Raw genomic sequence first — 25,703 nt, 5'->3', positions numbered from 1 at the left:
GTTGTTGTGGGAGTCACTGTGGTTGTTGTGGGAGCCGCTGTGGTTGTTGTGGGAGTCGCTGTGGTTGTTGTGGGAGACGCTGTGGTTGTAGTGGGAGACGCTGTGGTTTTAGTGGGAGCCGCTGTGGTTGTAGTGGGAGCCGATGTGGATGTAGTGGGAGCCGCTTTGGCTGTAGTGGGAGCCGCTGTGGTTGTAGTGGGAGCCGCTGTGGTCGTTGTGGTTGCCGCAGTGGTTGTAGTGGGAGCCGCTGTCGTTGTAGTGGGAGCCGCTGTGGTCGTTGTAACATAAGCTGTGGTTGTTGTGGGAGCCGCTGTGGTTGTAGTGGGAGCCGCTGTGGTTGTTGTGGGAGACACTGTGGTTGTTGTGGGAGCCGCTGTGGTTGTTGTGGGAGTCGCTGTGGTTGTTGTTGGAGCCACTGTGGTTGTTGTGGGAGACGCAGTGGTTGTTGTGGGAGCCGCTGTGGTTGTTGTGGGAGTCGCTGTGGTTGTTGTTGGAGCCACTGTGGTTGTTGTGGGAGACGCAGTGGTTGTTGTGGGAGCCGCTGTGGTTGTTGTGGGAGACGCTGTGGTTGTAGTGGGAGTTGCTGTGGTTGTAGTGGGAGCCGCTGTGGTTGTAGTGGGAGCCGATGTGGATGTAGTGGGAGCCGCTGTGGCTGTAGTGGGAGCCCCTGTGGCCGTTGTGGTTGCCGCAGTGGTTGTAGTGGGAGCCACTGTGGTTGTTGTGGGAGTCACTGTGGTTGTTGTGGGAGCCGCTGTGGTTGTTGAGGGAGTCGCTGTGGTTGTTGTGGGAGACGCTGTGGTTGTAGTGGGAGACGCTGTGGTTGTAGTGGGAGCCGCTGTGGTTGTAGTGGGAGCCGATGTGGATATAGTGGGAGCCGCTTTGGCTGTAGTGGGAGCCGCTGTGGTTGTAGTGGGAGCCGCTGTGGTCGTTGTGGTTGCCGCAGTGGTTGTAGTGGGAGCCGCTGTCGTTGTAGTGGGAGCCGCTGTGGTCGTTGTAATATCGGCTGTGGTTGTTGTGGGTGCTGCTGTGGTTGTAGTGGGAGCCGCTGTGGTTGTAGTGGGAGCCGCTGTGATTGTTGTAACATCAGCTGTGGTTGTTGTGGGAGCTGCTGTGGTTGTAATGGGAGCCGCAGTGGTTGTAGTGGGAGCCGCTGTGGTTGTAATGGGAGCCGCTGTGGTTGTTGTGGTTGCCGCAGTGGTTGTAGTGGGAGCCGCTGTGGTTGTAGTGGGAGCCGCTGTGGTCGTTGTGGTTGCCGCAGTGGTTGTAGTGGGAGCCGCTGTGGTTTTAGTGGGAGCCGCTGTGGTCGTTTTAATATCGGCTGTGGTTGTTGTGGGAGCAGCTGGGGTTGTTGTGGGTGACGCTGTGGTTGTAGTAGGAGCCGCTGTGGTCGTTGTGGTTGCCGCAGTGGTTGTAGTGGGAGCCGCTGTGGTTGTAGTTGGAGCCGCTGTGGTCGTAGTGGGAGCCGCTGTGGTTGTAGTGGGAGCCGCTGTGGTTGTTGTAACATCAGCTGTGGTTGTTGTGGGAGCTGCTGTGGTTGTAGTGGGAGCCGCTGTGGTTGTAGTGGGAGCCGCTGTGGTTGAAGTGGGAGCTGCTGTGGTTCTAGTGGGAGCCGCTGTGGCTGTAGTGGGAGCCGCTGTGGTTGTAGTTGGAGCCGCTGTGGTTGTTGTAACATCAGCTGTGGTTGTTGTGGGAGCTGCTGTGGTTGTAGTGGGAGCCGCTGTGGTTGTAGTGGGAGCCGCTGTGGTTGTTGTGGGAGACACTGTGGTTGTTGTGGGAGCCGCTGTGGTTGTTGTGGGAGTCGCTGTGGTTGTTGTTGGAGCCACTGTGGTTGTTGTGGGAGACGCAGTGGTTGTTGTGGGAGCCGCTGTGGTTGTTGTGGGAGTCGCTGTGGTTGTTGTGGGAGACGCTGTGGTTGTAGTGGGAGTTGCTGTGGTTGTAGTGGGAGCCGCTGTGGTTGTAGTGGGAGCCGATGTGGATGTAGTGGGAGCCGCTGTGGCTGTAGTGGGAGCCCCTGTGGCCGTTGTGGTTGCCGCAGTGGTTGTAGTGGGAGCCACTGTGGTTGTTGTGGGAGTCACTGTGGTTGTTGTGGGAGCCGCTGTGGTTGTTGTGGGAGTCGCTGTGGTTGTTGTGGGAGACGCTGTGGTTGTAGTGGGAGACGCTGTGGTTGTAGTGGGAGCCGCTGTGGTTGTAGTGGGAGCCGATGTGGATATAGTGGGAGCCGCTTTGGCTGTAGTGGGAGCCGCTGTGGTTGTAGTGGGAGCCGCTGTGGTCGTTGTGGTTGCCGCAGTGGTTGTAGTGGGAGCCGCTGTCGTTGTAGTGGGAGCCGCTGTTGTCGTTGTAATATCGGCTGTGGTTGTTGTGGGTGCTGCTGTGGTTGTAGTGGGAGCCGCTGTGGTTGTAGTGGGAGCCGCTGTGATTGTTGTAACATCAGCTGTGGTTGTTGTGGGAGCTGCTGTGGTTGTAGTGGGAGCCGCAGTGGTTGTAGTGGGAGCCGCTGTGGTTGTAGTGGGAGCCGCTGTGGTCGTTGTGGTTGCCGCAGTGGTTGTAGTGGGAGCCGCTGTGGTTGTAGTGGGAGCCGCTGTGGTCGTTGTGGTTGCCGCAGTGGTTGTAGTGGGAGCCGCTGTGGTTTTAGTGGGAGCCGCTGTGGCTGTAGTGGGAGCCGCTGTGGCTGTAGTGGGAGCCCCTGTGGCCGTTGTGGTTGCCGCAGTGGTTGTAGTGGGAGCCACTGTGGTTGTTGTGGGAGTCACTGTGGTTGTTGTGGGAGCCGCTGTGGTTGTTGTGGGAGTCGCTGTGGTTGTTGTGGGAGACGCTGTGGTTGTAGTGGGAGACGCTGTGGTTGTAGTGGGAGCCGCTGTGGTTGTAGTGGGAGCCGATGTGGATATAGTGGGAGCCGCTTTGGCTGTAGTGGGAGCCGCTGTGGTTGTAGTGGGAGCCGCTGTGGTCGTTGTGGTTGCCGCAGTGGTTGTAGTGGGAGCCGCTGTCGTTGTAGTGGGAGCCGCTGTTGTCGTTGTAATATCGGCTGTGGTTGTTGTGGGTGCTGCTGTGGTTGTAGTGGGAGCCGCTGTGGTTGTAGTGGGAGCCGCTGTGATTGTTGTAACATCAGCTGTGGTTGTTGTGGGAGCTGCTGTGGTTGTAGTGGGAGCCGCAGTGGTTGTAGTGGGAGCCGCTGTGGTTTTAGTGGGAGCCGCTGTGGTCGTTGTGGTTGCCGCAGTGGTTGTAGTGGGAGCCGCTGTGGTTGTAGTGGGAGCCGCTGTGGTCGTTGTGGTTGCCGCAGTGGTTGTAGTGGGAGCCGCTGTGGTTTTAGTGGGAGCCGCTGTGGTCGTTGTAATATCGGCTGTGGTTGTTGTGGGAGCAGCTGGGGTTGTTGTGGGTGACGCTGTGGTTGTTGTAACATCAGCTGTGGTTGTAGTGGGAGCCGCTGTGGTTGTAGTAGGAGCCGCTGTGGTCGTTGTGGTTGCCGCAGTGGTTGTAGTGGGAGCCGATGTGGATGTAGTGGGAGCCGCTGTGGCTGTAGTGGGAGCCCCTGTGGCCGTTGTGGTTGCCGCAGTGGTTGTAGTGGGAGCCACTGTGGTTGTTGTGGGAGTCACTGTGGTTGTTGTGGGAGCCGCTGTGGTTGTTGTGGGAGTCGCTGTGGTTGTTGTGGGAGACGCTGTGGTTGTAGTGGGAGCCGCTGTGGTCGTTGTGGTTGCCGCAGTGGTTGTAGTGGGAGCCGCTGTCGTTGTAGTGGGAGCCGCTGTGGTCGTTGTAATATCGGCTGTGGTTGTTGTGGGTGCTGCTGTGGTTGTAGTGGGAGCCGCTGTGGTTGTAGTGGGAGCCGCTGTGATTGTTGTAACATCAGCTGTGGTTGTTGTGGGAGCTGCTGTGGTTGTAGTGGGAGCCGCAGTGGTTGTAGTGGGAGCCGCTGTGGTTGTAGTGGGAGCCGATGTGGATATAGTGGGAGCCGCTTTGGCTGTAGTGGGAGCCGCTGTGGTTGTAGTGGGAGCCGCTGTGGTCGTTGTGGTTGCCGCAGTGGTTGTAGTGGGAGCCGCTGTCGTTGTAGTGGGAGCCGCTGTTGTCGTTGTAATATCGGCTGTGGTTGTTGTGGGTGCTGCTGTGGTTGTAGTGGGAGCCGCTGTGGTTGTAGTGGGAGCCGCTGTGATTGTTGTAACATCAGCTGTGGTTGTTGTGGGAGCTGCTGTGGTTGTAGTGGGAGCCGCAGTGGTTGTAGTGGGAGCCGCTGTGGTTGTAGTGGGAGCCGCTGTGGTCGTTGTGGTTGCCGCAGTGGTTGTAGTGGGAGCCGCTGTGGTTGTAGTGGGAGCCGCTGTGGTCGTTGTGGTTGCCGCAGTGGTTGTAGTGGGAGCCGCTGTGGTTTTAGTGGGAGCCGCTGTGGCTGTAGTGGGAGCCGCTGTGGCTGTAGTGGGAGCCCCTGTGGCCGTTGTGGTTGCCGCAGTGGTTGTAGTGGGAGCCACTGTGGTTGTTGTGGGAGTCACTGTGGTTGTTGTGGGAGCCGCTGTGGTTGTTGTGGGAGTCGCTGTGGTTGTTGTGGGAGACGCTGTGGTTGTAGTGGGAGACGCTGTGGTTGTAGTGGGAGCCGCTGTGGTTGTAGTGGGAGCCGATGTGGATATAGTGGGAGCCGCTTTGGCTGTAGTGGGAGCCGCTGTGGTTGTAGTGGGAGCCGCTGTGGTCGTTGTGGTTGCCGCAGTGGTTGTAGTGGGAGCCGCTGTCGTTGTAGTGGGAGCCGCTGTTGTCGTTGTAATATCGGCTGTGGTTGTTGTGGGTGCTGCTGTGGTTGTAGTGGGAGCCGCTGTGGTTGTAGTGGGAGCCGCTGTGATTGTTGTAACATCAGCTGTGGTTGTTGTGGGAGCTGCTGTGGTTGTAGTGGGAGCCGCAGTGGTTGTAGTGGGAGCCGCTGTGGTTTTAGTGGGAGCCGCTGTGGTCGTTGTGGTTGCCGCAGTGGTTGTAGTGGGAGCCGCTGTGGTTGTAGTGGGAGCCGCTGTGGTCGTTGTGGTTGCCGCAGTGGTTGTAGTGGGAGCCGCTGTGGTTTTAGTGGGAGCCGCTGTGGTCGTTGTAATATCGGCTGTGGTTGTTGTGGGAGCAGCTGGGGTTGTTGTGGGTGACGCTGTGGTTGTTGTAACATCAGCTGTGGTTGTAGTGGGAGCCGCTGTGGTTGTAGTAGGAGCCGCTGTGGTCGTTGTGGTTGCCGCAGTGGTTGTAGTGGGAGCCGATGTGGATGTAGTGGGAGCCGCTGTGGCTGTAGTGGGAGCCCCTGTGGCCGTTGTGGTTGCCGCAGTGGTTGTAGTGGGAGCCACTGTGGTTGTTGTGGGAGTCACTGTGGTTGTTGTGGGAGCCGCTGTGGTTGTTGTGGGAGTCGCTGTGGTTGTTGTGGGAGACGCTGTGGTTGTAGTGGGAGACGCTGTGGTCGTTGTGGTTGCCGCAGTGGTTGTAGTGGGAGCCGCTGTCGTTGTAGTGGGAGCCGCTGTGGTCGTTGTAATATCGGCTGTGGTTGTTGTGGGTGCTGCTGTGGTTGTAGTGGGAGCCGCTGTGGTTGTAGTGGGAGCCGCTGTGATTGTTGTAATATCAGCTGTGGTTGTTGTGGGAGCTGCTGTGGTTGTAGTGGGAGCCGCAGTGGTTGTAGTGGGAGCCGCTGTGGTTGTAGTGGGAGCCGCTGTGGTCGTTGTGGTTGCCGCAGTGGTTGTAGTGGGAGCCGCTGTGGTTGTAGTGGGAGCCGCTGTGGTCGTTGTGGTTGCCGCAGTGGTTGTAGTGGGAGCCGCTGTGGTTTTAGTGGGAGCCGCTGTGGTCGTTTTAATATCGGCTGTGGTTGTTGTGGGAGCAGCTGGGGTTGTTGTGGGTGACGCTGTGGTTGTTGTAACATCAGCTGTGGTTGTAGTGGGAGCCGCTGTGGTTGTAGTAGGAGCCGCTGTGGTCGTTGTGGTTGCCGCAGTGGTTGTAGTGGGAGCCGCTATGGTTGCAGTTGGAGCCGCTGTGGTCGTAGTGGGAGCCGCTGTGGTTGTAGTGGGAGCCGCTGTGGTTGTTCTAACATCAGCTGTGGTTGTTGTGGGAGCTGCTGTGGTTGTAGTGGGAGCCGCTGTGGTTGTAGTGGGAGCCGCTGTGGTTGAAGTGGGAGCTGCTGTGGTTGTAGTGGGAGCCGCTGTGGCTGTAGTGGGAGCCGCTGTGGTTGTAGTTGGAGCCGCTGTGGTTGTTGTAACATCAGCTGTGGTTGTTGTGGGAGCTGCTGTGGTTGTAGTGGGAGCCGCTGTGGTTGTAGTGGGAGCCGCTGTGGTTGTTGTGGGAGACACTGTGGTTGTTGTGGGAGCCGCTGTGGTTGTTGTGGGAGTCGCTGTGGTTGTTGTTGGAGCCGCTGTGGTTGTTGTGGGAGACGCAGTGGTTGTTGTGGGAGCCGCTGTGGTTGTTGTGGGAGTCGCTGTGGTTGTTGTGGGAGACGCTGTGGTTGTAGTGGGAGTTGCTGTGGTTGTAGTGGGAGCCGCTGTGGTTGTAGTGGGAGCCGATGTGGATGTAGTGGGAGCCGCTGTGGCTGTAGTGGGAGCCCCTGTGGCCGTTGTGGTTGCCGCAGTGGTTGTAGTGGGAGCCACTGTGGTTGTTGTGGGAGTCACTGTGGTTGTTGTGGGAGCCGCTGTGGTTGTTGTGGGAGTCGCTGTGGTTGTTGTGGGAGACGCTGTGGTTGTAGTGGGAGACGCTGTGGTTGTAGTGGGAGCCGCTGTGGTTGTAGTGGGAGCCGATGTGGATATAGTGGGAGCCGCTTTGGCTCTAGTGGGAGCCGCTGTGGTTGTAGTGGGAGCCGCTGTGGTCGTTGTGGTTGCCGCAGTGGTTGTAGTGGGAGCCGCTGTCGTTGTAGTGGGAGCCGTTGTGGTTGTAGTGGGAGCCGATGTGGTGGTTGTGGTTGCCGCAGTGGTTGTAGTGGGAGCCGTTGTGGTCGTAGTGGGAGCCGCTGTGGTCGTTGTGGTTGCCGCAGTGGTTGTAGTGGGAACCGATGTGGTTGTAGTGGGAGCCACTGTGGTTGTAGTGGGAGCCGCTGTGGTCGTAGTGGGAGCAGCTGTCGTTGTTGTAACATCAGTTGTGGTTGTTGTGGGAGCAGCTGGGGTTGTTGTGGGAGACGCTGTGGTTGTTGTGGTTACCGCAGTGGTTGTAGTGGGAGCCGCTGTGGTTGTAGTGGGAGCTGATGTGGTTGAAGTGGGAGCCGCTGTGGCTGTAGTGGGAGCCGCTGTGGTTGTAGTCGGAGCCGCTGTGGTTGTAGTGGGAGCTGATGTGGTTGAAGTGGGAGCCGCTGTGGCTGTAGTGGGAGCCGCTGTGGTTGTAGTCGGAGCCGTTGTGGTTGTAGTGGGAGCCGATGTGGTGGTTCTGGTTGCCGCAGTGGTTGTAGTGGGAGCTGCTGTGGTTGTACTGGGAGCCGCTGTGGTCGTAGTGGGAGCCGCTGTGGTCGTTGTGGTTGCCGCAGTGGTTGTAGTGGGAGCCGATGTGGTCGTAGTGGGAGCCACTGTGGTTGTAGTGGGAGCCGCTGTGGTCGTAGTGGGAGCAGCTGTCGTTGTTGTAACCTCAGCTGTGGTTGTTGTGGGAGCAGCTGGGGTTGTTGTGGGAGACGCTGTGGTTGTTGTGGTTGCCGCAGTGGTTTTAGTGGGAGCCGCTGTGGTTGTAGTGGGAGTTGATGTGGTTGAAGTGGGAGCCGCTGTGGCTGTAGTGGGAGCCGCTGTGGTTGTAGTGGGAGCCGTTGTGGTTGTAGTGGGAGCCGATGTGGTGGTTCTGGTTGCCGCAGTGGTTGTAGTGGGAGCCGCTGTGTTTGTAGTGGGAGCCGCTGTGGTCGTAGTGGGAGCCGCTGTGGTCGTTGTGGTTGCCGCAGTGGTTGTAGTGGGAGCCGATGTGGTCGTAGTGGGAGCCACTGTGGTTGTAGTGGGAGCCGCTGTGGTCGTAGTGGGAGCAGCTGTCGTTGTTGTAACATCAGCTGTGGTTGTTGTGGGAGCAGCTGGGGTTGTTGTGGGAGACACTGTGGTTGTTGTGGTTGCCGCAGTGGTTGTAGTGGGAGCCGCTGTGGTTGTAGTGGGAGCTGATGTGGTTGAAGTGGGAGTCGCTGTGGCTGTAGTGGGAGCCGCTGTGGTTGTAGTGGGAGCCGCTGTGGTTGTTATGGTTATTGTGGTTGTTTTTGGAGCCGCTGTGGTTGTTGTGGGAGTCGCTGTGGTTGTAGTTGGAGCTGATGTGGTTGAAGTTGGAGCCGCTGTGGTTGTAGTGGGAGCCGCTGTGGTTGTAGTGGGAGCCGCAGTGGTTGTAGTGGGAGCCGCTGTGGTCGTTGTAACTTCGGCTGTGGTTGTTGTGGGAGCTGCTGTGGTTGTAATTTGAGCCGCTGTGATCGTAGTGGGAGCCTCTGTCGTTGTTGTACCAACAGCTGTGGTTGTTATGGGAGCAGCTGGGGTTGTTGTGGGTGACGCTGTGGTTGTTGTAACATCAGCTGTGGTTGTAGTGGGAGCCGCTGTGGTCATTGTGGTTGCCGCAGTGGTTGTAGTGGGAGCCGCTGTGGTTGTAGTTGGAGCCGCTTTGGTCGTAGTGGGAGCCTCTGTTGTTGTAGTGGGAGCCGCTGTGGTTGTAGTGGAAGCCGCTGTGGTTGTAGTTGGAGCCACTGTGATCGTAGTGGGAGCCTCTGTCGTTGTTGTACCAACAGCTGTGGTTGTTATGGGAGCAGCTGGGGTTGTTGTGGGTGACGCTGTGGTTGTTGTAACATCAGCTGTGGTTGTAGTGGGAGCCGCTGTGGTCATTGTGGTTGCCGCAGTGGTTGTAGTGGGAGCCGCTGTGGTTGTAGTTGGAGCCGCTTTGGTCGTAGTGGGAGCCTCTGTTGTTGTAGTGGGAGCCGCTGTGGTTGTAGTGGAAGCCGCTGTGGTTGTAGTGGGAGCCGCTGTGGTTGTAGTTGGAGCCGCTGTGGTTGTTGTGGGAGACACAGTGGTTGTTGTGGGAGCCGCTGTGGGAGACACTGTGGTTGTAGTGGGAGACACTGTGGTTGTAGTGGGAGCCGCTGTGGTTTTAGTGGGAGCCGCTGTGGTTGTAGTGGGAGCCGCTGTGGTTGTAGTGGGAGGCGCTGTGGTTGTAGTGGGAGCCGCTGTCCTTGTTGTAACATCGGCTGTGGTTGTTGTGGGAGCAGCTGGGGATGTTGTTGGAGCTGATGTGGTTGAAGTGGGAGCCGCTGTGGTTGTAGTGGGAGCCGCTGTGGTTGTAGTGGGAGCCGCTGTGGTTGTAATGGGAGCCGCTGTGGTTGTAGTGGGAGCCGTTGTGGTTGTAGTGGGAGCCGATGTGGTGGTTGTGGTTGCCGCAGTGGTTGTAGTCGGAGCCGTTGTGGTTGTAGTGGGAGCCGATGTGGTGGTTCTGGTTGCCGCAGTGGTTGTAGTGGGAGCCGCTGTGGTTGTAGTGGGAGCCGCTGTGGTCGTAGTGGGAGCCGCTGTGGTCGTTGTGGTTGCCGCAGTGGTTGTAGTGGGAGCCGATGTGGTCGTAGTGGGAGCCACTGTGGTTGTAGTGGGAGCCGCTGTGGTCGTAGTGGGAGCAGCTGTCGTTGTTGTAACCTCAGCTGTGGTTGTTGTGGGAGCAGCTGGGGTTGTTGTGGGAGACGCTGTGGTTGTTGTGGTTGCCGCAGTGGTTTTAGTGGGAGCCGCTGTGGTTGTAGTGGGAGTTGATGTGGTTGAAGTGGGAGCCGCTGTGGCTGTAGTGGGAGCCGCTGTGGTTGTAGTGGGAGCCGTTGTGGTTGTAGTGGGAGCCGATGTGGTGGTTCTGGTTGCCGCAGTGGTTGTAGTGGGAGCCGCTGTGGTTGTAGTGGGAGCCGCTGTGGTCGTAGTGGGAGCCGCTGTGGTCGTTGTGGTTGCCGCAGTGGTTGTAGTGGGAGCCGATGTGGTCGTAGTGGGAGCCACTGTGGTTGTAGTGGGAGCCGCTGTGGTCGTAGTGGGAGCAGCTGTCGTTGTTGTAACATCAGCTGTGGTTGTTGTGGGAGCAGCTGGGGTTGTTGTGGGAGACACTGTGGTTGTTGTGGTTGCCGCAGTGGTTGTAGTGGGAGCCGCTGTGGTTGTAGTGGGAGCTGATGTGGTTGAAGTGGGAGTCGCTGTGGCTGTAGTGGGAGCCGCTGTGGTTGTAGTGGGAGCCGCTGTGGTTGTTATGGTTATTGTGGTTGTTTTTGGAGCCGCTGTGGTTGTTGTGGGAGTCGCTGTGGTTGTAGTTGGAGCTGATGTGGTTGAAGTTGGAGCCGCTGTGGTTGTAGTGGGAGCCGCTGTGGTTGTAGTGGGAGCCGCAGTGGTTGTAGTGGGAGCCGCTGTGGTCGTTGTAACTTCGGCTGTGGTTGTTGTGGGAGCTGCTGTGGTTGTAATTTGAGCCGCTGTGATCGTAGTGGGAGCCTCTGTCGTTGTTGTACCAACAGCTGTGGTTGTTATGGGAGCAGCTGGGGTTGTTGTGGGTGACGCTGTGGTTGTTGTAACATCAGCTGTGGTTGTAGTGGGAGCCGCTGTGGTCATTGTGGTTGCCGCAGTGGTTGTAGTGGGAGCCGCTGTGGTTGTAGTTGGAGCCGCTTTGGTCGTAGTGGGAGCCTCTGTTGTTGTAGTGGGAGCCGCTGTGGTTGTAGTGGAAGCCGCTGTGGTTGTAGTTGGAGCCACTGTGATCGTAGTGGGAGCCTCTGTCGTTGTTGTACCAACAGCTGTGGTTGTTATGGGAGCAGCTGGGGTTGTTGTGGGTGACGCTGTGGTTGTTGTAACATCAGCTGTGGTTGTAGTGGGAGCCGCTGTGGTCATTGTGGTTGCCGCAGTGGTTGTAGTGGGAGCCGCTGTGGTTGTAGTTGGAGCCGCTTTGGTCGTAGTGGGAGCCTCTGTTGTTGTAGTGGGAGCCGCTGTGGTTGTAGTGGAAGCCGCTGTGGCTGTAGTGGGAGCCGCTGTGGTTGTAGTTGGAGCCGCTGTGGTTGTTGTGGGAGACACAGTGGTTGTTGTGGGAGCCGCTGTGGGAGACACTGTGGTTGTAGTGGGAGACACTGTGGTTGTAGTGGGAGCCGCTGTGGTTTTAGTGGGAGCCGCTGTGGTTTTAGTGGGAGCCGCTGTGGTTGTAGTGGGAGGCGCTGTGGTTGTAGTGGGAGCCGCTGTCCTTGTTGTAACATCGGCTGTGGTTGTTGTGGGAGCAGCTGGGGATGTTGTTGGAGCTGATGTGGTTGAAGTGGGAGCCGCTGTGGTTGTAGTGGGAGCCGCTGTGGTTGTAGTGGGAGCCGCTGTGGTTGTAATGGGAGCCACTGTGATCGTAGTGGGAGCCTCTGTCGTTGTTGTACCAACAGCTGTGGTTGTTATGGGAGCAGCTGGGGTTGTTGTGGGTGACGCTGTGGTTGTTGTAACATCAGCTGTGGTTGTAGTGGGAGCCGCTGTGGTCATTGTGGTTGCCGCAGTGGTTGTAGTGGGAGCCGCTGTGGTTGTAGTTGGAGCCGCTTTGGTCGTAGTGGGAGCCTCTGTTGTTGTAGTGGGAGCCGCTGTGGTTGTAGTGGAAGCCGCTGTGGCTGTAGTGGGAGCCGCTGTGGTTGTAGTTGGAGCCGCTGTGGTTGTTGTGGGAGACACAGTGGTTGTTGTGGGAGCCGCTGTGGGAGACACTGTGGTTGTAGTGGGAGACACTGTGGTTGTAGTGGGAGCCGCTGTGGTTTTAGTGGGAGCCGCTGTGGTTGTAGTGGGAGCCGCTGTGGTTGTAGTGGGAGGCGCTGTGGTTGTAGTGGGAGCCGCTGTCCTTGTTGTAACATCGGCTGTGGTTGTTGTGGGAGCAGCTGGGGATGTTGTTGGAGCTGATGTGGTTGAAGTGGGAGCCGCTGTGGTTGTAGTGGGAGCCGCTGTGGTTGTAGTGGGAGCCGCTGTGGTTGTAATGGGAGCCGCTGTGGTTGTAGTGGGAGCCGTTGTGGTTGTAGTGGGAGCCGATGTGGTGGTTGTGGTTGCCGCAGTGGTTGTAGTGGGAGCCGTTGTGGTCGTAGTGGGAGCCGCTGTGGTCGTTGTGGTTGCCGCAGTGGTTGTAGTGGGAACCGATGTGGTTGTAGTGGGAGCCACTGTGGTTGTAATGGGAGCCGCTGTGGTCGTAGTGGGAGCAGCTGTCGTTGTTGTAACATCAGTTGTGGTTGTTGTGGGAGCAGCTGGGGTTGTTGTGGGAGACGCTGTGGTTGTTGTGGTTGCCGCAGTGGTTGTAGTGGGAGCCGCTGTGGTTGTAGTGGGAGCTGATGTGGTTGAAGTGGGAGCCGCTGTGGCTGTAGTGGGAGCCGCTGTGGTTGTAGTCGGAGCCGCTGTGGTTGTAGTGGGAGCCGCTGTGGTCGTAGTGGGAGCCGCTGTGGTCGTTGTGGTTGCCGCAGTGGTTGTAGTGGGAGCCGATGTGGTCGTAGTGGGAGCCACTGTGGTTGTAGTGGGAGCCGCTGTGGTCGTAGTGGGAGCAGCTGTCGTTGTTGTAACCTCAGCTGTGGTTGTTGTGGGAGCAGCTGGGGTTGTTGTGGGAGACGCTGTGGTTGTTGTGGTTGCCGCAGTGGTTGTAGTGGGAGCCGCTGTGGTTGTAGTGGGAGTTGATGTGGTTGAAGTGGGAGCCGCTGTGGCTGTAGTGGGAGCCACTGTGGTTGTAGTGTGAGCCGTTGTGGTTGTAGTGGGAGCCGATGTGGTGGTTCTGGTTGCCGCAGTTGTTGTAGTGGGAGCCGCTGTGGTTGTAGTGGGAGCCGCTGTGGTCGCAGTGGGAGCCGCTGTGGTCGTTGTGGTTGCCGCAGTGGTTGTAGTGGGAGCCGATGTGGTCGTAGTGGGAGCCACTGTGGTTATAGTGGGAGCCGCTGTGGTCGTAGTGGGAGCAGCTGTCGTTGTTGTAACATCAGCTGTGGTTGTTGTGGGAGCAGCTGGGGTTGTTGTGGGAGACGCTGTGGTTGTTGTGGTTGCCGCAGTGGTTGTAGTGGGAGCCGCTGTGGTTGTAGTGGGAGCTGATGTGGTTGAAGTGGGAGCCGCTGTGGTTGTATTGGGAGCCGCTGTGGTTGTAGTGGGAGCCGCTGTGGTTGTTATGGTTATTGTGGTTGTTTTTGGAGCCGCTGTGGTTGTTGTGGGAGTCGCTGTGGTTGTAGTTGGAGCTGATGTGTTTGAAGTTGGAGCCGCTGTGGTTGTAGTGGGAGCCGCTGTGGTTGTAGTGGGAGCCGCAGTGGTTGTAGTGGGAGCCGCTGTGGTCGTTGTAACTTCGGCTGTGGTTGTTGTGGGAGCTGCTGTGGTTGTAATTTGAGCCGCTGTAGTTGTAGTGGGAGCCACTGTGGTTGTAGTGGGAGCCGATGTGGTGGTTGTGGTTGCCGCAGTGGTTGTAGTGGGAGCCGCTGTGGTCGTAGTGGGAGCCGCTGTGGTCGTTGTGGTTGCCGCAGTGGTTGTAGTGGGAGCCGCTGTGGTTGTAGTGGGAGCTGATATGGTTGAAGTGGGAGCCGCTGTGGCTGTAGTGGGAGCCGCTGTGGTTGTAGTGGGAGCCGTTGTGGTTGTAGTGGGAGCCGATGTGGTGGTTGTGGTTGCCGCAGTGGTTGTAGTGGGAGCCGCTGTGGTTGTAGTGGGAGCCGCTGTGGTTGTAGTGGGAGCCGCTGTGGTCGTTGTGGTTGCCGCAGTGGTTGTAGTGGGAGCCGATGTGGTCGTAGTGGGAGCCGCTGTGGTTGTAGTGGGAGCCGCTGTGGTCGTAGTGGGAGCAGCTGTCGTTGTTGTAACATCAGCTGTGGTTGTTGTGGGAGCAGATGGGGTTGTTGTGGGAGACGCTGTGGTTGTTGTGGTTGCCGCAATGGTTGTAGTGGGAGCCGCTGTGGTTGTAGTGGGAGCTGATGTGGTTGAAGTGGGAGCCGCTGTGGCTGTAGTGGGAGCCGCTGTGGTTGTAGTGGGAGCCGCTGTGGTTGTTATGGTTATTGTGGTTGTTTTTGGAGCCGCTGTGGTTGTTGTGGGAGTCGCTGTGGTTGTAGTTGGAGCTGATGTGGTTGAAGTTGGAGCCGCTGTGGTTGTAGTGGGAGCCGCAGTGGTTGTAGTGGGAGCCGCTGTGGTCGTTGTAACTTCGGCTGTGGTTGTTGTGGGAGCTGCTGTGGTTGTAATTTGAGCCGCTGTAGTTGTAGTGGGAGCCGCTGTAGTTGTAGTGGGAGCCGCTGTGGTTGTAGTGGGAGCCGCTGTGGTCGTTGTGGTTGCCGCAGTGGTTGTAGTGGGAGCCGCTGTGGTTGTAGTTGGAGCCGCTGTGGCTGTAGTGGGAGCCGCTGTGGTTGTAGTTGGAGCCGCTGTGGTTGTTGTGGGAGACACAGTGGTTGTTGTGGGAGCCGCTGTGGGAGACACTGTGGTTGTAGTGGGAGACACTGTGGTTGTAGTGGGAGCCGCTGTGGTTTTAGTGGGAGCCGCTGTGGTTGTAGTGGGAGCCGCTGTGGTTGTAGTGGGAGGCGCTGTGGTTGTAGTGGGAGCCGCTGTCCTTGTTGTAACATCGGCTGTGGTTGTTGTGGGAGCAGCTGGGGATGTTGTTGGAGCTGATGTGGTTGAAGTGGGAGCCGCTGTGGTTGTAGTGGGAGCCGCTGTGGTTGTAGTGGGAGCCGCTGTGGTTGTAATGGGAGCCACTGTGATCGTAGTGGGAGCCTCTGTCGTTGTTGTACCAACAGCTGTGGTTGTTATGGGAGCAGCTGGGGTTGTTGTGGGTGACGCTGTGGTTGTTGTAACATCAGCTGTGGTTGTAGTGGGAGCCGCTGTGGTCATTGTGGTTGCCGCAGTGGTTGTAGTGGGAGCCGCTGTGGTTGTAGTTGGAGCCGCTTTGGTCGTAGTGGGAGCCTCTGTTGTTGTAGTGGGAGCCGCTGTGGTTGTAGTGGAAGCCGCTGTGGCTGTAGTGGGAGCCGCTGTGGTTGTAGTTGGAGCCGCTGTGGTTGATGTGGGAGACACAGTGGTTGTTGTGGGAGCCGCTGTGGGAGACACTGTGGTTGTAGTGGGAGACACTGTGGTTGTAGTGGGAGCCGCTGTGGTTTTAGTGGGAGCCGCTGTGGTTGTAGTGGGAGCCGCTGTGGTTGTAGTGGGAGGCGCTGTGGTTGTAGTGGGAGCCGCTGTCCTTGTTGTAACATCGGCTGTGGTTGTTGTGGGAGCAGCTGGGGATGTTGTTGGAGCTGATGTGGTTGAAGTGGGAGCCGCTGTGGTTGTAGTGGGAGCCGCTGTGGTTGTAGTGGGAGCCGCTGTGGTTGTAATGGGAGCCGCTGTGGTTGTAGTGGGAGCCGTTGTGGTTGTAGTGGGAGCCGATGTGGTGGTTGTGGTTGCCGCAGTGGTTGTAGTGGGAGCCGTTGTGGTCGTAGTGGGAGCCGCTGTGGTCGTTGTGGTTGCCGCAGTGGTTGTAGTGGGAACCGATGTGGTTGTAGTGGGAGCCACTGTGGTTGTAGTGGGAGCCGCTGTGGTCGTAGTGGGAGCAGCTGTCGTTGTTGTAACATCAGTTGTGGTTGTTGTGGGAGCAGCTGGGGTTGTTGTGGGAGACGCTGTGGTTGTTGTGGTTGCCGCAGTGGTTGTAGTGGGAGCCGCTGTGGTTGTAGTGGGAGCTGATGTGGTTGAAGTGGGAGCCGCTGTGGCTGTAGTGGGAGCCGCTGTGGTTGTAGTCGGAGCCGTTGTGGTTGTAGTGGGAGCCGATGTGGTGGTTCTGGTTGCCGCAGTGGTTGTAGTGGGAGCCGCTGTGGTTGTAGTGGGAGCCGCTGTGGTCGTAGTGGGAGCCGCTGTGGTCGTTGTGGTTGCCGCAGTGGTTGTAGTGGGAGCCGATGTGGTCGTAGTGGGAGCCACTGTGGTTGTAGTGGGAGCCGCTGTGGTCGTAGTGGGAGCAGCTGTCGTTGTTGTAACCTCAGCTGTGGTTGTTGTGGGAGCAGCTGGGGTTGTTGTGGGAGACGCTGTGGTTGTTGTGGTTGCCGCAGTGGTTGTAGTGGGAGCCGCTGTGGTTGTAGTGGGAGTTGATGTGGTTGAAGTGGGAGCCGCTGTGGCTGTAGTGGGAGCCACTGTGGTTGTAGTGTGAGCCGTTGTGGTTGTAGTGGGAGCCGATGTGGTGGTTCTGGTTGCCGCAGTTGTTGTAGTGGGAGCCGCTGTGGTTGTAGTGGGAGCCGCTGTGGTCGCAGTGGGAGCCGCTGTGGTCGTTGTGGTTGCCGCAGTGGTTGTAGTGGGAGCCGATGTGGTCGTAGTGGGAGCCACTGTGGTTATAGTGGGAGCCGCTGTGGTCGTAGTGGGAGCAGCTGTCGTTGTTGTAACATCAGCTGTGGTTGTTGTGGGAGCAGCTGGGGTTGTTGTGGGAGACGCTGTGGTTGTTGTGGTTGCCGCAGTGGTTGTAGTGGGAGCCGCTGTGGTTGTAGTGGGAGCTGATGTGGTTGAAGTGGGAGCCGCTGTGGCTGTAGTGGGAGCCGCTGTGGTTGTAGTGGGAGCCGCTGTGGTTGTTATGGTTATTGTGGTTGTTTTTGGAGCCGCTGTGGTTGTTGTGGGAGTCGCTGTGGTTGTAGTTGGAGCTGATGTGTTTGAAGTTGGAGCCGCTGTGGTTGTAGTGGGAGCCGCTGTGGTTGTAGTGGGAGCCGCAGTGGTTGTAGTGGGAGCCGCTGTGGTCGTTGTAACTTCGGCTGTGGTTGTTGTGGGAGCTGCTGTGGTTGTAATTTGAGCCGCTGTAGTTGTAGTGGGAGCCACTGTGGTTGTAGTGGGAGCCGATGTGGTGGTTGTGGTTGCCGCAGTGGTTGTAGTGGGAGCCGCTGTGGTCGTAGTGGGAGCCGCTGTGGTCGTTGTGGTTGCCGCAGTGGTTGTAGTGGGAGCCGATGTGGTTGTAGTGGGAGCCACTGTGGTTGTAGTGGGAGCCGCTGTGGTCGTAGTGGGAGCAGCTGTCGTTGTTGTAACATCAGTTGTGGTTGTTGTGGGAGCAGCTGGGGTTGTTGTGGGAGACGCTGTGGTTGTTGTGATTGCCGCAGTGGTTGTAGTGGGAGCCGCTGTGGTTGTAGTGGGAGCTGATATGGTTGAAGTGGGAGCCGCTGTGGCTGTAGTGGGAGCCGCTGTGGTTGTAGTGGGAGCCGTTGTGGTTGTAGTGGGAGCCGATGTGGTGGTTGTGGTTGCCGCAGTGGTTGTAGTGGGAGCCGCTGTGGTTGTAGTGGGAGCCGCTGTGGTTGTAGTGGGAGCCGCTGTGGTCGTTGTGGTTGCCGCAGTGGTTGTAGTGGGAGCCGATGTGGTCGTAGTGGGAGCCGCTGTGGTTGTAGTGGGAGCCGCTGTGGTCGTAGTGGGAGCAGCTGTCGTTGTTGTAACATCAGCTGTGGTTGTTGTGGGAGCAGATGGGGTTGTTGTGGGAGACGCTGTGGTTGTTGTGGTTGCCGCAATGGTTGTAGTGGGAGCCGCTGTGGTTGTAGTGGGAGCTGATGTGGTTGAAGTGGGAGCCGCTGTGGCTGTAGTGGGAGCCGCTGTGGTTGTAGTGGGAGCCGCTGTGGTTGTTATGGTTATTGTGGTTGTTTTTGGAGCCGCTGTGGTTGTTGTGGGAGTCGCTGTGGTTGTAGTTGGAGCTGATGTGGTTGAAGTTGGAGCCGCTGTGGTTGTAGTGGGAGCCGCAGTGGTTGTAGTGGGAGCCGCTGTGGTCGTTGTAACTTCGGCTGTGGTTGTTGTGGGAGCTGCTGTGGTTGTAATTTGAGCCGCTGTAGTTGTAGTGGGAGCCGCTGTAGTTGTAGTGGGAGCCGCTGTGGTTGTAGTGGGAGCCGCTGTGGTCGTTGTGGTTGCCGCAGTGGTTGTAGTGGGAGCCGCTGTGGTTGTAGTTGGAGCCACTGTGATCGTAGTGGGAGCCTCTGTCGTTGTTGTACCAACAGCTGTGGTTGTTATGGGAGCAGCTGGGGTTGTTGTGGGTGACGCTGTGGTTGTTGTAACATCAGCTGTGGTTGTAGTGGGAGCCGCTGTGGTCATTGTGGTTGCCGCAGTGGTTTTAGTGGGAGCCGCTGTGGTTGTAGTTGGAGCCGCTGTGGTCGTAGTGGGAGCCTCTGTTGTTGTAGTGGGAGCCGCTGTGGTTTTAGTGGAAGCCGCTGTGGCTGTAGTGGGAGACACTGTGGTTTTAGTGGGAGCCGCTGTGGTTTTAGTGGGAGCCGCTGTGGTTGTAGTGGGAGCCGCTGTGATTGTAGTGGGAGCCGCTGTCCTTGTTGTAACATCGGCTGTGGTTGTTGTGGGAGCAGCTGGGGAAGTTGTTGGAGCTGATGTGGTTGAAGTGGGAGCCGCTGTGGTTTTAGTGGGAGCCGCTGTGGTTGTAGTGGGAGCCGCTGTGGTTGTAGTGGGAGCCGCTGTGGTTGTAGTGGGAGCCGCTGTGGTTGTAATGGGAGCCGCTGTGGTTGTAGTGGGAGCCGTTGTGGTTGTAGTGGGAGCCGATGTGGTGGTTGTGGTTGCCGCAGTGGTTGTAGTGGGAGCCGCTGTGGTCGTAGTGGGAGCCGCTGTGGTCGTAGTGGTTGCCGCAGTGGTTGTAGTGGGAACCGATGTGGTTGTAGTGGGAGCCACTGTGGTTGTAGTGGGAGCCGCTGTGGTCGTAGTGGGAGCAGCTGTCGTTGTTGTAACATCAGCTGTGGTTGTTGTGGGAGCAGCTGGGGTTGTTGTGGGAGACGCTGTGGTTGTTGTGGTTGCCGCAGTGGTTGTAGTGGGAGCCGCTGTGGTTGTAGTGGGAGCTGATGTGGTTGAAGTCGGAGCCGCTGTGGCTGTAGTGGTAGCCGCTGTGGTTGTAGTGGGAGCCGTTGTGGTTGTAGTGGGAGCCGATGTGGTGGTTCTGGTTGCCGCAGTGGTTGTAGTGGGAGCCGCTGTGGTTGTAGTGGGAGCCGCTGTGGTCGTAGTGGGAGCCGCTGTGGTCTTTGTGGTTGCCGCAGTGGTTGTAGTGGGAGCCGATGTGGTCGTAGTGGGAGCCACTGTGGTTGTAGTGGGAGCCGCTGTTGTCGTAGTGGGAGCAGCTGTCGTTGTTGTAACATCAGCTGTGGTTGTTGTGGGAGCAGCTGGGGTTGTTGTGGGAGACACTGTGGTTGTTGTGGTTGCCGCAGTGGTTGTAGTGGGAGCCGCTGTGGTTGTAGTGGGAGCTGATGTGGTTGAAGTGGGAGCCGCTGTGGCTGTAGTGGGAGCCGCTGTGGTTGTAGTGGGAGCCGCTGTGGTTGTTATGGTTATTGTGGTTGTTTTTGGAGCAGCTGTGGTTGTTGTGGGAGTCGCTGTGGTTGTAGTTGGAGCTGATGTGGTTGAAGTTGGAGCCGCTGTGGTTGTAGTGGGAGCCGCAGTGGTTGTAGTGGGAGCCGCTGTGGTCGTTGTAACTTCGGCTGTGGTTGTTGTGGGAGCTGCTGTGGTTGTAATTTGAGCCGCTGTAGTTGTAGTGGGAGCCGCTGTAGTTGTAGTGGGAGCCGCTGTGGTTGTAGTGGGAGCCGCTGTGGTCGTTGTGGTTGCCGCAGTGGTTGTAGTGGGAGCCGATGTGGTTGTAGTGGGAGCCACTGTGGTTGTAGTGGGAGCCGCTGTGGTCGTAGTGGGAGCAGCTGTCGTTGTTGTAACATCAGTTGTGGTTGTTGTGGGAGCAGCTGGGGTTGTTGTGGGAGACGCTGTGGTTGTTGTGATTGCCGCAGTGGTTGTAGTGGGAGCCGCTGTGGTTGTAGTGGGAGCTGATATGGTTGAAGTGGGAGCCGCTGTGGCTGTAGTGGGAGCCGCTGTGGTTGTAGTGGGAGCCGTTGTGGTTGTAGTGTGAGCCGATGTGGTGGTTGTGGTTGCCGCAGTGGTTGTAGTGGGAGCCGCTGTGGTTGTAGTGGGAGCCGCTGTGGTTGTAGTGGGAGCCGCTGTGGTCGTAGTGGGAGCAGCTGTCGTTGTTGTAACATCAGCTGTGGTTGTTGTGGGAGCAGCTGGGGTTGTTGTGGGAGACGCTGTGGTTGTTGTGGTTGCCGCAATGGTTGTAGTGGGAGCCGCTGTGGTTGTAGTGGGAGCTGATGTGGTTGAAGTGGGAGCCGCTGTGGCTGTAGTGGGAGCCGCTGTGGTTATAGTGGGAGCCGCTGTGGTTGTTATGGTTATTGTGGTTGTTTTTGTAGCCGCTGTGGTTGTTGTGGGAGTCGCTGTGGTTGTAGTTGGAGCTGATGTGGTTGAAGTTGGAGCCGCTGTGGTTGTAGTGGGAGCCGCAGTGGTTATAGTGGGAGCCGCTGTGGTCGTTGTAACTTCGGCTGTGGTTGTTGTGGGAGCTGCTGTGGTTGTAATTTGAGCCGCTGTAGTTGTAGTGGGAGCCGCTGTAGTTGTAGTGGGAGCCGCTGTGGTTGTAGTGGGAGCCGCTGTGGTTGTAGTGGGAGCCGCTGTGGTCGTTGTGGTTGCCGCAGTGGTTGTAGTGGGAGCCGCTGTGGTTGTAGTTGGAGCCACTGTGATCGTAGTGGGAGCCTCTGTCGTTGTTGTACCAACAGCTGTGGTTGTTATGGGAGCAGCTGGGGTTGTTGTGGGTGACGCTGTGGTTGTTGTAACATCAGCTGTGGTTGTAGTGGGAGCCGCTGTGGTTATTGTGGTTGCCGCAGTGGTTGTAGTGGGAGCCGCTGTGGTTGTAGTTGGAGCCGCTGTGGTCGTAGTGGGAGCCTCTGTTGTTGTAGTGGGAGCCGCTGTGGTTGTAGTGGAAGCCGTTGTGGCTGTAGTGGGAGACACTATGGTTGTAGTGGGAGCCGCTGTGGTTTTAGTGGGAGCCGCTGTGGTTGTAGTGGGAGCCGCTGTGGTTGTAGTGGGAGCCGCTGTGGTTGTAGTGGGAGCCGCTGTCCTTGTTGTAACATCGGCTGTGGTTGTTGTGGGAGCAGCTGGGGATGTTGTTGGAGCTGATGTGGTTGAAGTGGGAGCCGCTGTGGTTGTAGTGGGAGCCGCTGTGGTTGTAGTGGGAGCCGCTGTGGTTGTAATGGGAGCCGCTGTGGTTGTAGTGGGAGCCGCTGTGGTTGTTATGGTTATTGTGGTTGTTTTTGGAGCCGCTGTGGTTGTTGTGGGAGTCGCTGTGGTTGTAGTTGGAGCTGATGTGGTTGAAGTTGGAGCCGCTGTGGTTGTAGTGGGAGCCGTTGTGGTTGTAGTGGGAGCCGCAGTGGTTGTAGTTGGAGCTGCTGTGGTCGTTGTAACTTCGGCTGTGGTTGTTGTGGGAGCTGCTGTGGTTGTAATTTGAGCCGCTGTAGTTGTAGTGGGAGCCGCTGTAGTTGTAGTGGGAGCCGCTGTGGTTGTAGTGGGAGCCGATGTGGTGGTTGTGGTTGCCGCAGTGGTTGTAGTGGGAGCCGCTGTGGTCGTAGTGGGAGCCGCTGTGGTCGTTGTGGTTGCCGCAGTGGTTGTAGTGGGAGCCGATGTGGTTGTAGTGGGAGCCACTGTGGTTATAGTGGGAGCCGCTGTGGTCGTAGTGGGAGCAGCTGTCGTTGTTGTAACATCAGTTGTGGTTGTTGTGGGAGCAGCTGGGATTGTTGTGGGAGACGCTGTGGTTGTTGTGATTGCCGCAGTGGTTGTAGTGGGAGCCGCTGTGGTTGTAGTGGGAGCTGATGTGGTTGAAGTGGGAGCTGCTGTGGCTGTAGTGGGAGCCGCTGTGGTTGTAGTGGGAGCCATTGTGGTTGTAGTGGGAGCCGATGTGGTGGTTGTGGTTGCCGCAGTGGTTGTAGTGGGAGCCGCTGTGGTTGTAGTGGGAGCCGCTGTGGTTGTAGTGGGAGCCGCTGTGGTCGTTGTGGTTGCCGCAGTGGTTGTAGTGGGAGCCGATGTGGTCGTAGTGGGAGCCGCTGTGGTTGTAGTGGGAGCCGCTGTGGTCGTAGTGGGAGCAGCTGTCGTTGTTGTAACATCAGCTGTGGTTGTTGTGGGAGCAGCTGGGGTTGTTGTGGGAGACGCTGTGGTTGTTGTGGTTGCCGCAATGGTTGTAGTGGGAGCCGCAGTGGTTGTAGTGGGAGCTGATGTGGTTGAAGTGGGAGCCGCTGTGGCTGTAGTGGGAGCCGCTGTGGTTGTAGTGGGAGCCGCTGTGGTTGTTATGGTTATTGTGGTTGTTTTTGGAGCCGCTGTGGTTGTTGTGGGAGTCGCTGTGGTTGTAGTTGGAGCTGATGTGGTTGAAGTTGGAGCCGCTGTGGTTGTAGTGGGAGCCGCAGTGGTTTTAGTGGGAGCCGCTGTGCTCGTTGTAACTTCGGCTGTGGTTGTTGTGGGAGCTGCTGTGGTTGTAATTTGAGCCGCTGTAGTTGTAGTGGGAGCCGCTGTGGTTGTAGTGGGAGCCGCTGTGGTCGTTGTGGTTGCCGCAGTGGTTGTAGTGGGAGCCGCTGTGGTTGTAGTTGGAGCCACTGTGATCGTAGTGGGAGCCTCTGTCGTTGTTGTACCAACAGCTGTGGTTGTTATGGGAGCAGCTGGGGTTGTTGTGGGTGACGCTGTGGTTGTTGTAACATCAGCTGTGGTTGTAGTGGGAGCCGCTGTGGTCATTGTGGTTGCCGCAGTGGTTGTAGTGGGAGCCGCTGTGGTTGTAGTTGGAGCCGCTGTGGTCGTAGTGGGAACCTCTGTTGTTGTAGTGGGAGCCGCTGTGGTTGTAGTGGAAGCCGCTGTGGCTGTTGTGGGAGCCGCTGTGATTGTAGTTGGAGCCGCTGTGGTTGTTGTGGGAGACACAGTGGTTGTTGTGGGAGCCGCTGTGGGAGACACTGTGCTTGTAGTGGGAGACACTGTGGTTGTAGTGGGAGCCGCTTTGGTTTTAGTGGGAGCCGCTGTGGTTGTAGTGGGAGCCGCTGTGGTTGTAGTGGGAGCCGCTGTGGTTGTAGTGGGAGCCGCTGTGGTTGTAGTGGGAGCCGCTGTCCTTGTTGTAACATCGGCTGTGGTTGTTGTGGGAGCAGCTGGGGATGTTGTTGGAGCTGATGTGGTTGAAGTGGGAGCCGCTGTGGTTGTAGTGGGAGCCGCTGTGGTTGTAGTGGGAGCCGCTGTGGTTGTAGTGGGAGCCGCTGTGGTTGTAGTGGGAGCCGCTGTGGTTGTAGTGGGAGCCGCTGTGGTTGTAGTGGGAGCCGATGTGGTGGTTGTGGTTGCCGCAGTGGTTCTAGTGGGAGCCGCTGTGGTCGTAGTGGGAGCCGCTGTGGTCGTTGTGGTTGCCGCAGTGGTTGTAGTGGGAGCCGATGTGGTTGTAGTGGGAGCCACTGTGGTTATAGTGGGAGCCGCTATGGTCGTAGTGGGAGCAGCTGTCGTTGTTGTAACATCAGTTGTGGTTGTTGTGGGAGCAGCTGGGGTTGTTGTGGGAGACGCTGTGGTTGTGGTTGCAGCAGTGGTTGTAGTGGGAGCCGCTGTGGTTGTAGTGGGAGCTGATGTGGTTGAAGTGGGAGCCGCTGTGGCTGTAGTGGGAGCCGCTGTGGTTGTAGTGGGAGCCGTTGTGGTTGTAGTGGGAGCCGATGTGGTGGTTGTGGTTGCCGCAGTGGTTGTAGTGGGAGCCGCTGTGGTTGTAGTGGGAGCCGCTGTGGTCGTAGTGGAAGCCGCTGTGGTCGTTGTGGTTGCCGCAGTGGTTGTAGTTTGAGCCGATGTGGTCGTAGTGGGAGCCACTGTGGTTGTAGTGGGAGCCGCTGTGGTCGTAGTGGGAGCAGCTGTCGTTGTTGTAACATCAGCTGTGGTTGTTGTGGGAGCAGCTGGGGTTGTTGTGGGAGACGCTGTGGTTGTTGTGGTTGCCGCAGTGGTTGTAGTGGGAGCCGCTGTGGTTGTAGCGGGAGCTGATGTGGTTGAAGTGGGAGCCGCTGTGGCTGTAGAGGGAGCCGCTGTGGTTGTAGTGGGAGCCGCTGTGGTTGTTATGGTTATTGTGGTTGTTTTTGGAGCCGCTGTGGTTGTTGTGGGAGTCGCTGTGGTTGTAGTTGGAGCTGATGTGGTTGAAGTTGGAGCCGCTGTGGTTGTAGTGGGAGCCGCAGTGGTTGTAGTGGGAGCCGCAGTGGTTGTAGTGGGAGCCGCTGTAGTTGTAGTGGGAGCCGCTGTGGTTGTAATTTGAGCCGCTGTAGTTGTAGTGGGAGCCGCTGTAGTTGTAGTGGGAGCCGCTGTAGTTGTAGTGGGAGCCGCTGTGGTTGTAGTGGGAGCCGCTGTGGTCGTTGTGGTTGCCGCAGTGGTTGTAGTGGGAGCCGCTGTGGTTGTAGTTGGAGCCACTGTGATCGTAGTGGGAGCCTCTGTTGTTGTTGTACCAACAGCTGTGGTTGTTATGGGAGCAGCTGGGGTTGTTGTGGGTGACGCTGTGGTTGTTGTAACATCAGCTGTGGTTGTAGTGGGAGCCGCTGTGGTCATTGTGGTTGCCGCAGTGGTTGTAGTGGGAGCCGCTGTGGTTGTAGTTGGAGCCGCTGTGGTTGTAGTGGGAGCCTCTGTTGTTGTAGTGGGAGCCGCTGTGGTTGTAGTGGAAGCCGCTGTGGCTGTAGTGGGAGCCGCTGTGGTTGTAGTTGGAGCCGCTGTGGTTGTTGTGGGAGACACAGTGGTTGTTGTGGGAGCCGCTGTGGGAGACACTGTGGTTGTAGTGGGAGACACTGTGGTTGTAGTGGGAGCCGCTGTGGTTGTAGTGGGAGCCGCTGTGGTTTTAGTGGGAGCCGCTGTGGTTGTAGTGGGAGCCGCTGTGGTTGTAGTGGGAGCCGCTGTGGTTGTAGTGGGAGCCGCTGTCCTTGTTGTAACATCGGCTGTGGTTGTTGTGGGAGCAGCTGGGGATGTTGTTGGAGCTGATGTGGTTGAAGTGGGAGCCGCTGTGGTTATAGTGGGAGCCGCTGTGGTTGTAGTGGGAGCCGCTGTGGTTTTAGTGGGAGCCGTTGTGGTTGTAGTGGGAGCCGATGTGGTGGTTGTGGTTGCCGCAGTGGTTGTAGTGGGAGCCGCTGTGGTCTTAGTGGGAGCCGCTGTGGTCGTTGTGGTTGCCGCAGTGGTTGTAGTGGGAGCCGATGTGGTTGTAGTGGGAGCCACTGTGGTTGTAGTGGGAGCCGCTATGGTCGTAGTGGGAGCAGCTGTCGTTGTTGTAACATCAGTTGTGGTTGTTGTGGGAGCAGCTGGGGTTGTTGTGGGAGACGCTGTGGTTGTTGTGGTTGCCGCAGTGGTTGTAGTGGGAGCCGCTGTGGTTGTAGTGGGAGCTGATGTGGTTGAAGTGGGAGCCGCTGTGGCTGTAGTGGGAGCCGCTGTGGTTGTAGTGGGAGCCGTTGTGGTTGTAGTGGGAGCCGCTGTGGTTGTAGTGGGAGCCGCTGTGGTTGTAATGGGAGCCGCTGTGGTTGTAGTGGGAGCCGCTGTGGTTGTTATGGTTATTGTGGTTGTTTTTGGAGCCGCTGTGGTTGTTGTGGGAGTCGCTGTGGTTGTAGTTGGAGCTGATGTGGTTGAAGTTGGAGCCGCTGTGGTTGTAGTGGGAGCCGTTGTGGTTGTAGTGGGAGCCGCAGTGGTTGTAGTTGGAGCTGCTGTGGTCGTTGTAACTTCGGCTGTGGTTGTTGTGGGAGCTGCTGTGGTTGTAATTTGAGCCGCTGTAGTTGTAGTGGGAGCCGCTGTAGTTGTAGTGGGAGCCGCTGTGGTTGTAGTGGGAGCCGATGTGGTGGTTGTGGTTGCCGCAGTGGTTGTAGTGGGAGCCGCTGTGGTCGTAGTGGGAGCCGCTGTGGTCGTTGTGGTTGCCGCAGTGGTTGTAGTGGGAGCCGATGTGGTTGTAGTGGGAGCCACTGTGGTTATAGTGGGAGCCGCTGTGGTCGTAGTGGGAGCAGCTGTCGTTGTTGTAACATCAGTTGTGGTTGTTGTGGGAGCAGCTGGGATTGTTGTGGGAGACGCTGTGGTTGTTGTGATTGCCGCAGTGGTTGTAGTGGGAGCCGCTGTGGTTGTAGTGGGAGCTGA

The 25,703-nt window shown here is 57.8% G+C and overlaps 2 protein-coding genes across 2 annotated transcripts; both read right to left on the bottom strand.

Moving 5' to 3' along the window:
- Positions 1 to 305: 305 nt before the first annotated feature.
- On the bottom strand, positions 306 to 7,121 carry LOC139566671 (mucin-2-like; the record flags this gene model as incomplete). Its single annotated transcript, XM_071387927.1, has 5 exons — positions 306 to 2,389; positions 2,609 to 3,397; positions 3,861 to 4,132; positions 4,425 to 4,447; positions 4,833 to 7,121. Coding segments are annotated over 5 exons (5,457 nt in total), but the record flags the coding sequence as incomplete, so codon positions are not given.
- A 3,904-nt stretch (positions 7,122 to 11,025) lies between these two features.
- On the bottom strand, positions 11,026 to 25,586 carry LOC139566669 (mucin-5AC-like; the record flags this gene model as incomplete). The annotated part of the gene is made up of 12 exons (XM_071387925.1): positions 11,026 to 11,269; positions 11,328 to 11,332; positions 11,625 to 12,982; positions 14,331 to 14,561; positions 15,876 to 16,171; positions 16,861 to 16,966; positions 17,343 to 17,738; positions 19,020 to 19,333; positions 19,501 to 19,606; positions 19,899 to 20,338; positions 20,569 to 21,791; positions 25,491 to 25,586. Coding segments are annotated over 12 exons (4,815 nt in total), but the record flags the coding sequence as incomplete, so codon positions are not given.
- Positions 25,587 to 25,703: the final 117 nt, after the last annotated feature.

Source organism: Salvelinus alpinus, chromosome 39, assembly GCF_045679555.1.
Source record: "Salvelinus alpinus chromosome 39, SLU_Salpinus.1, whole genome shotgun sequence".
Taxonomy (NCBI): Eukaryota; Metazoa; Chordata; class Actinopteri; order Salmoniformes; family Salmonidae; genus Salvelinus; species Salvelinus alpinus.
This window is presented reverse-complemented; position numbering and strand designations above follow the sequence as displayed.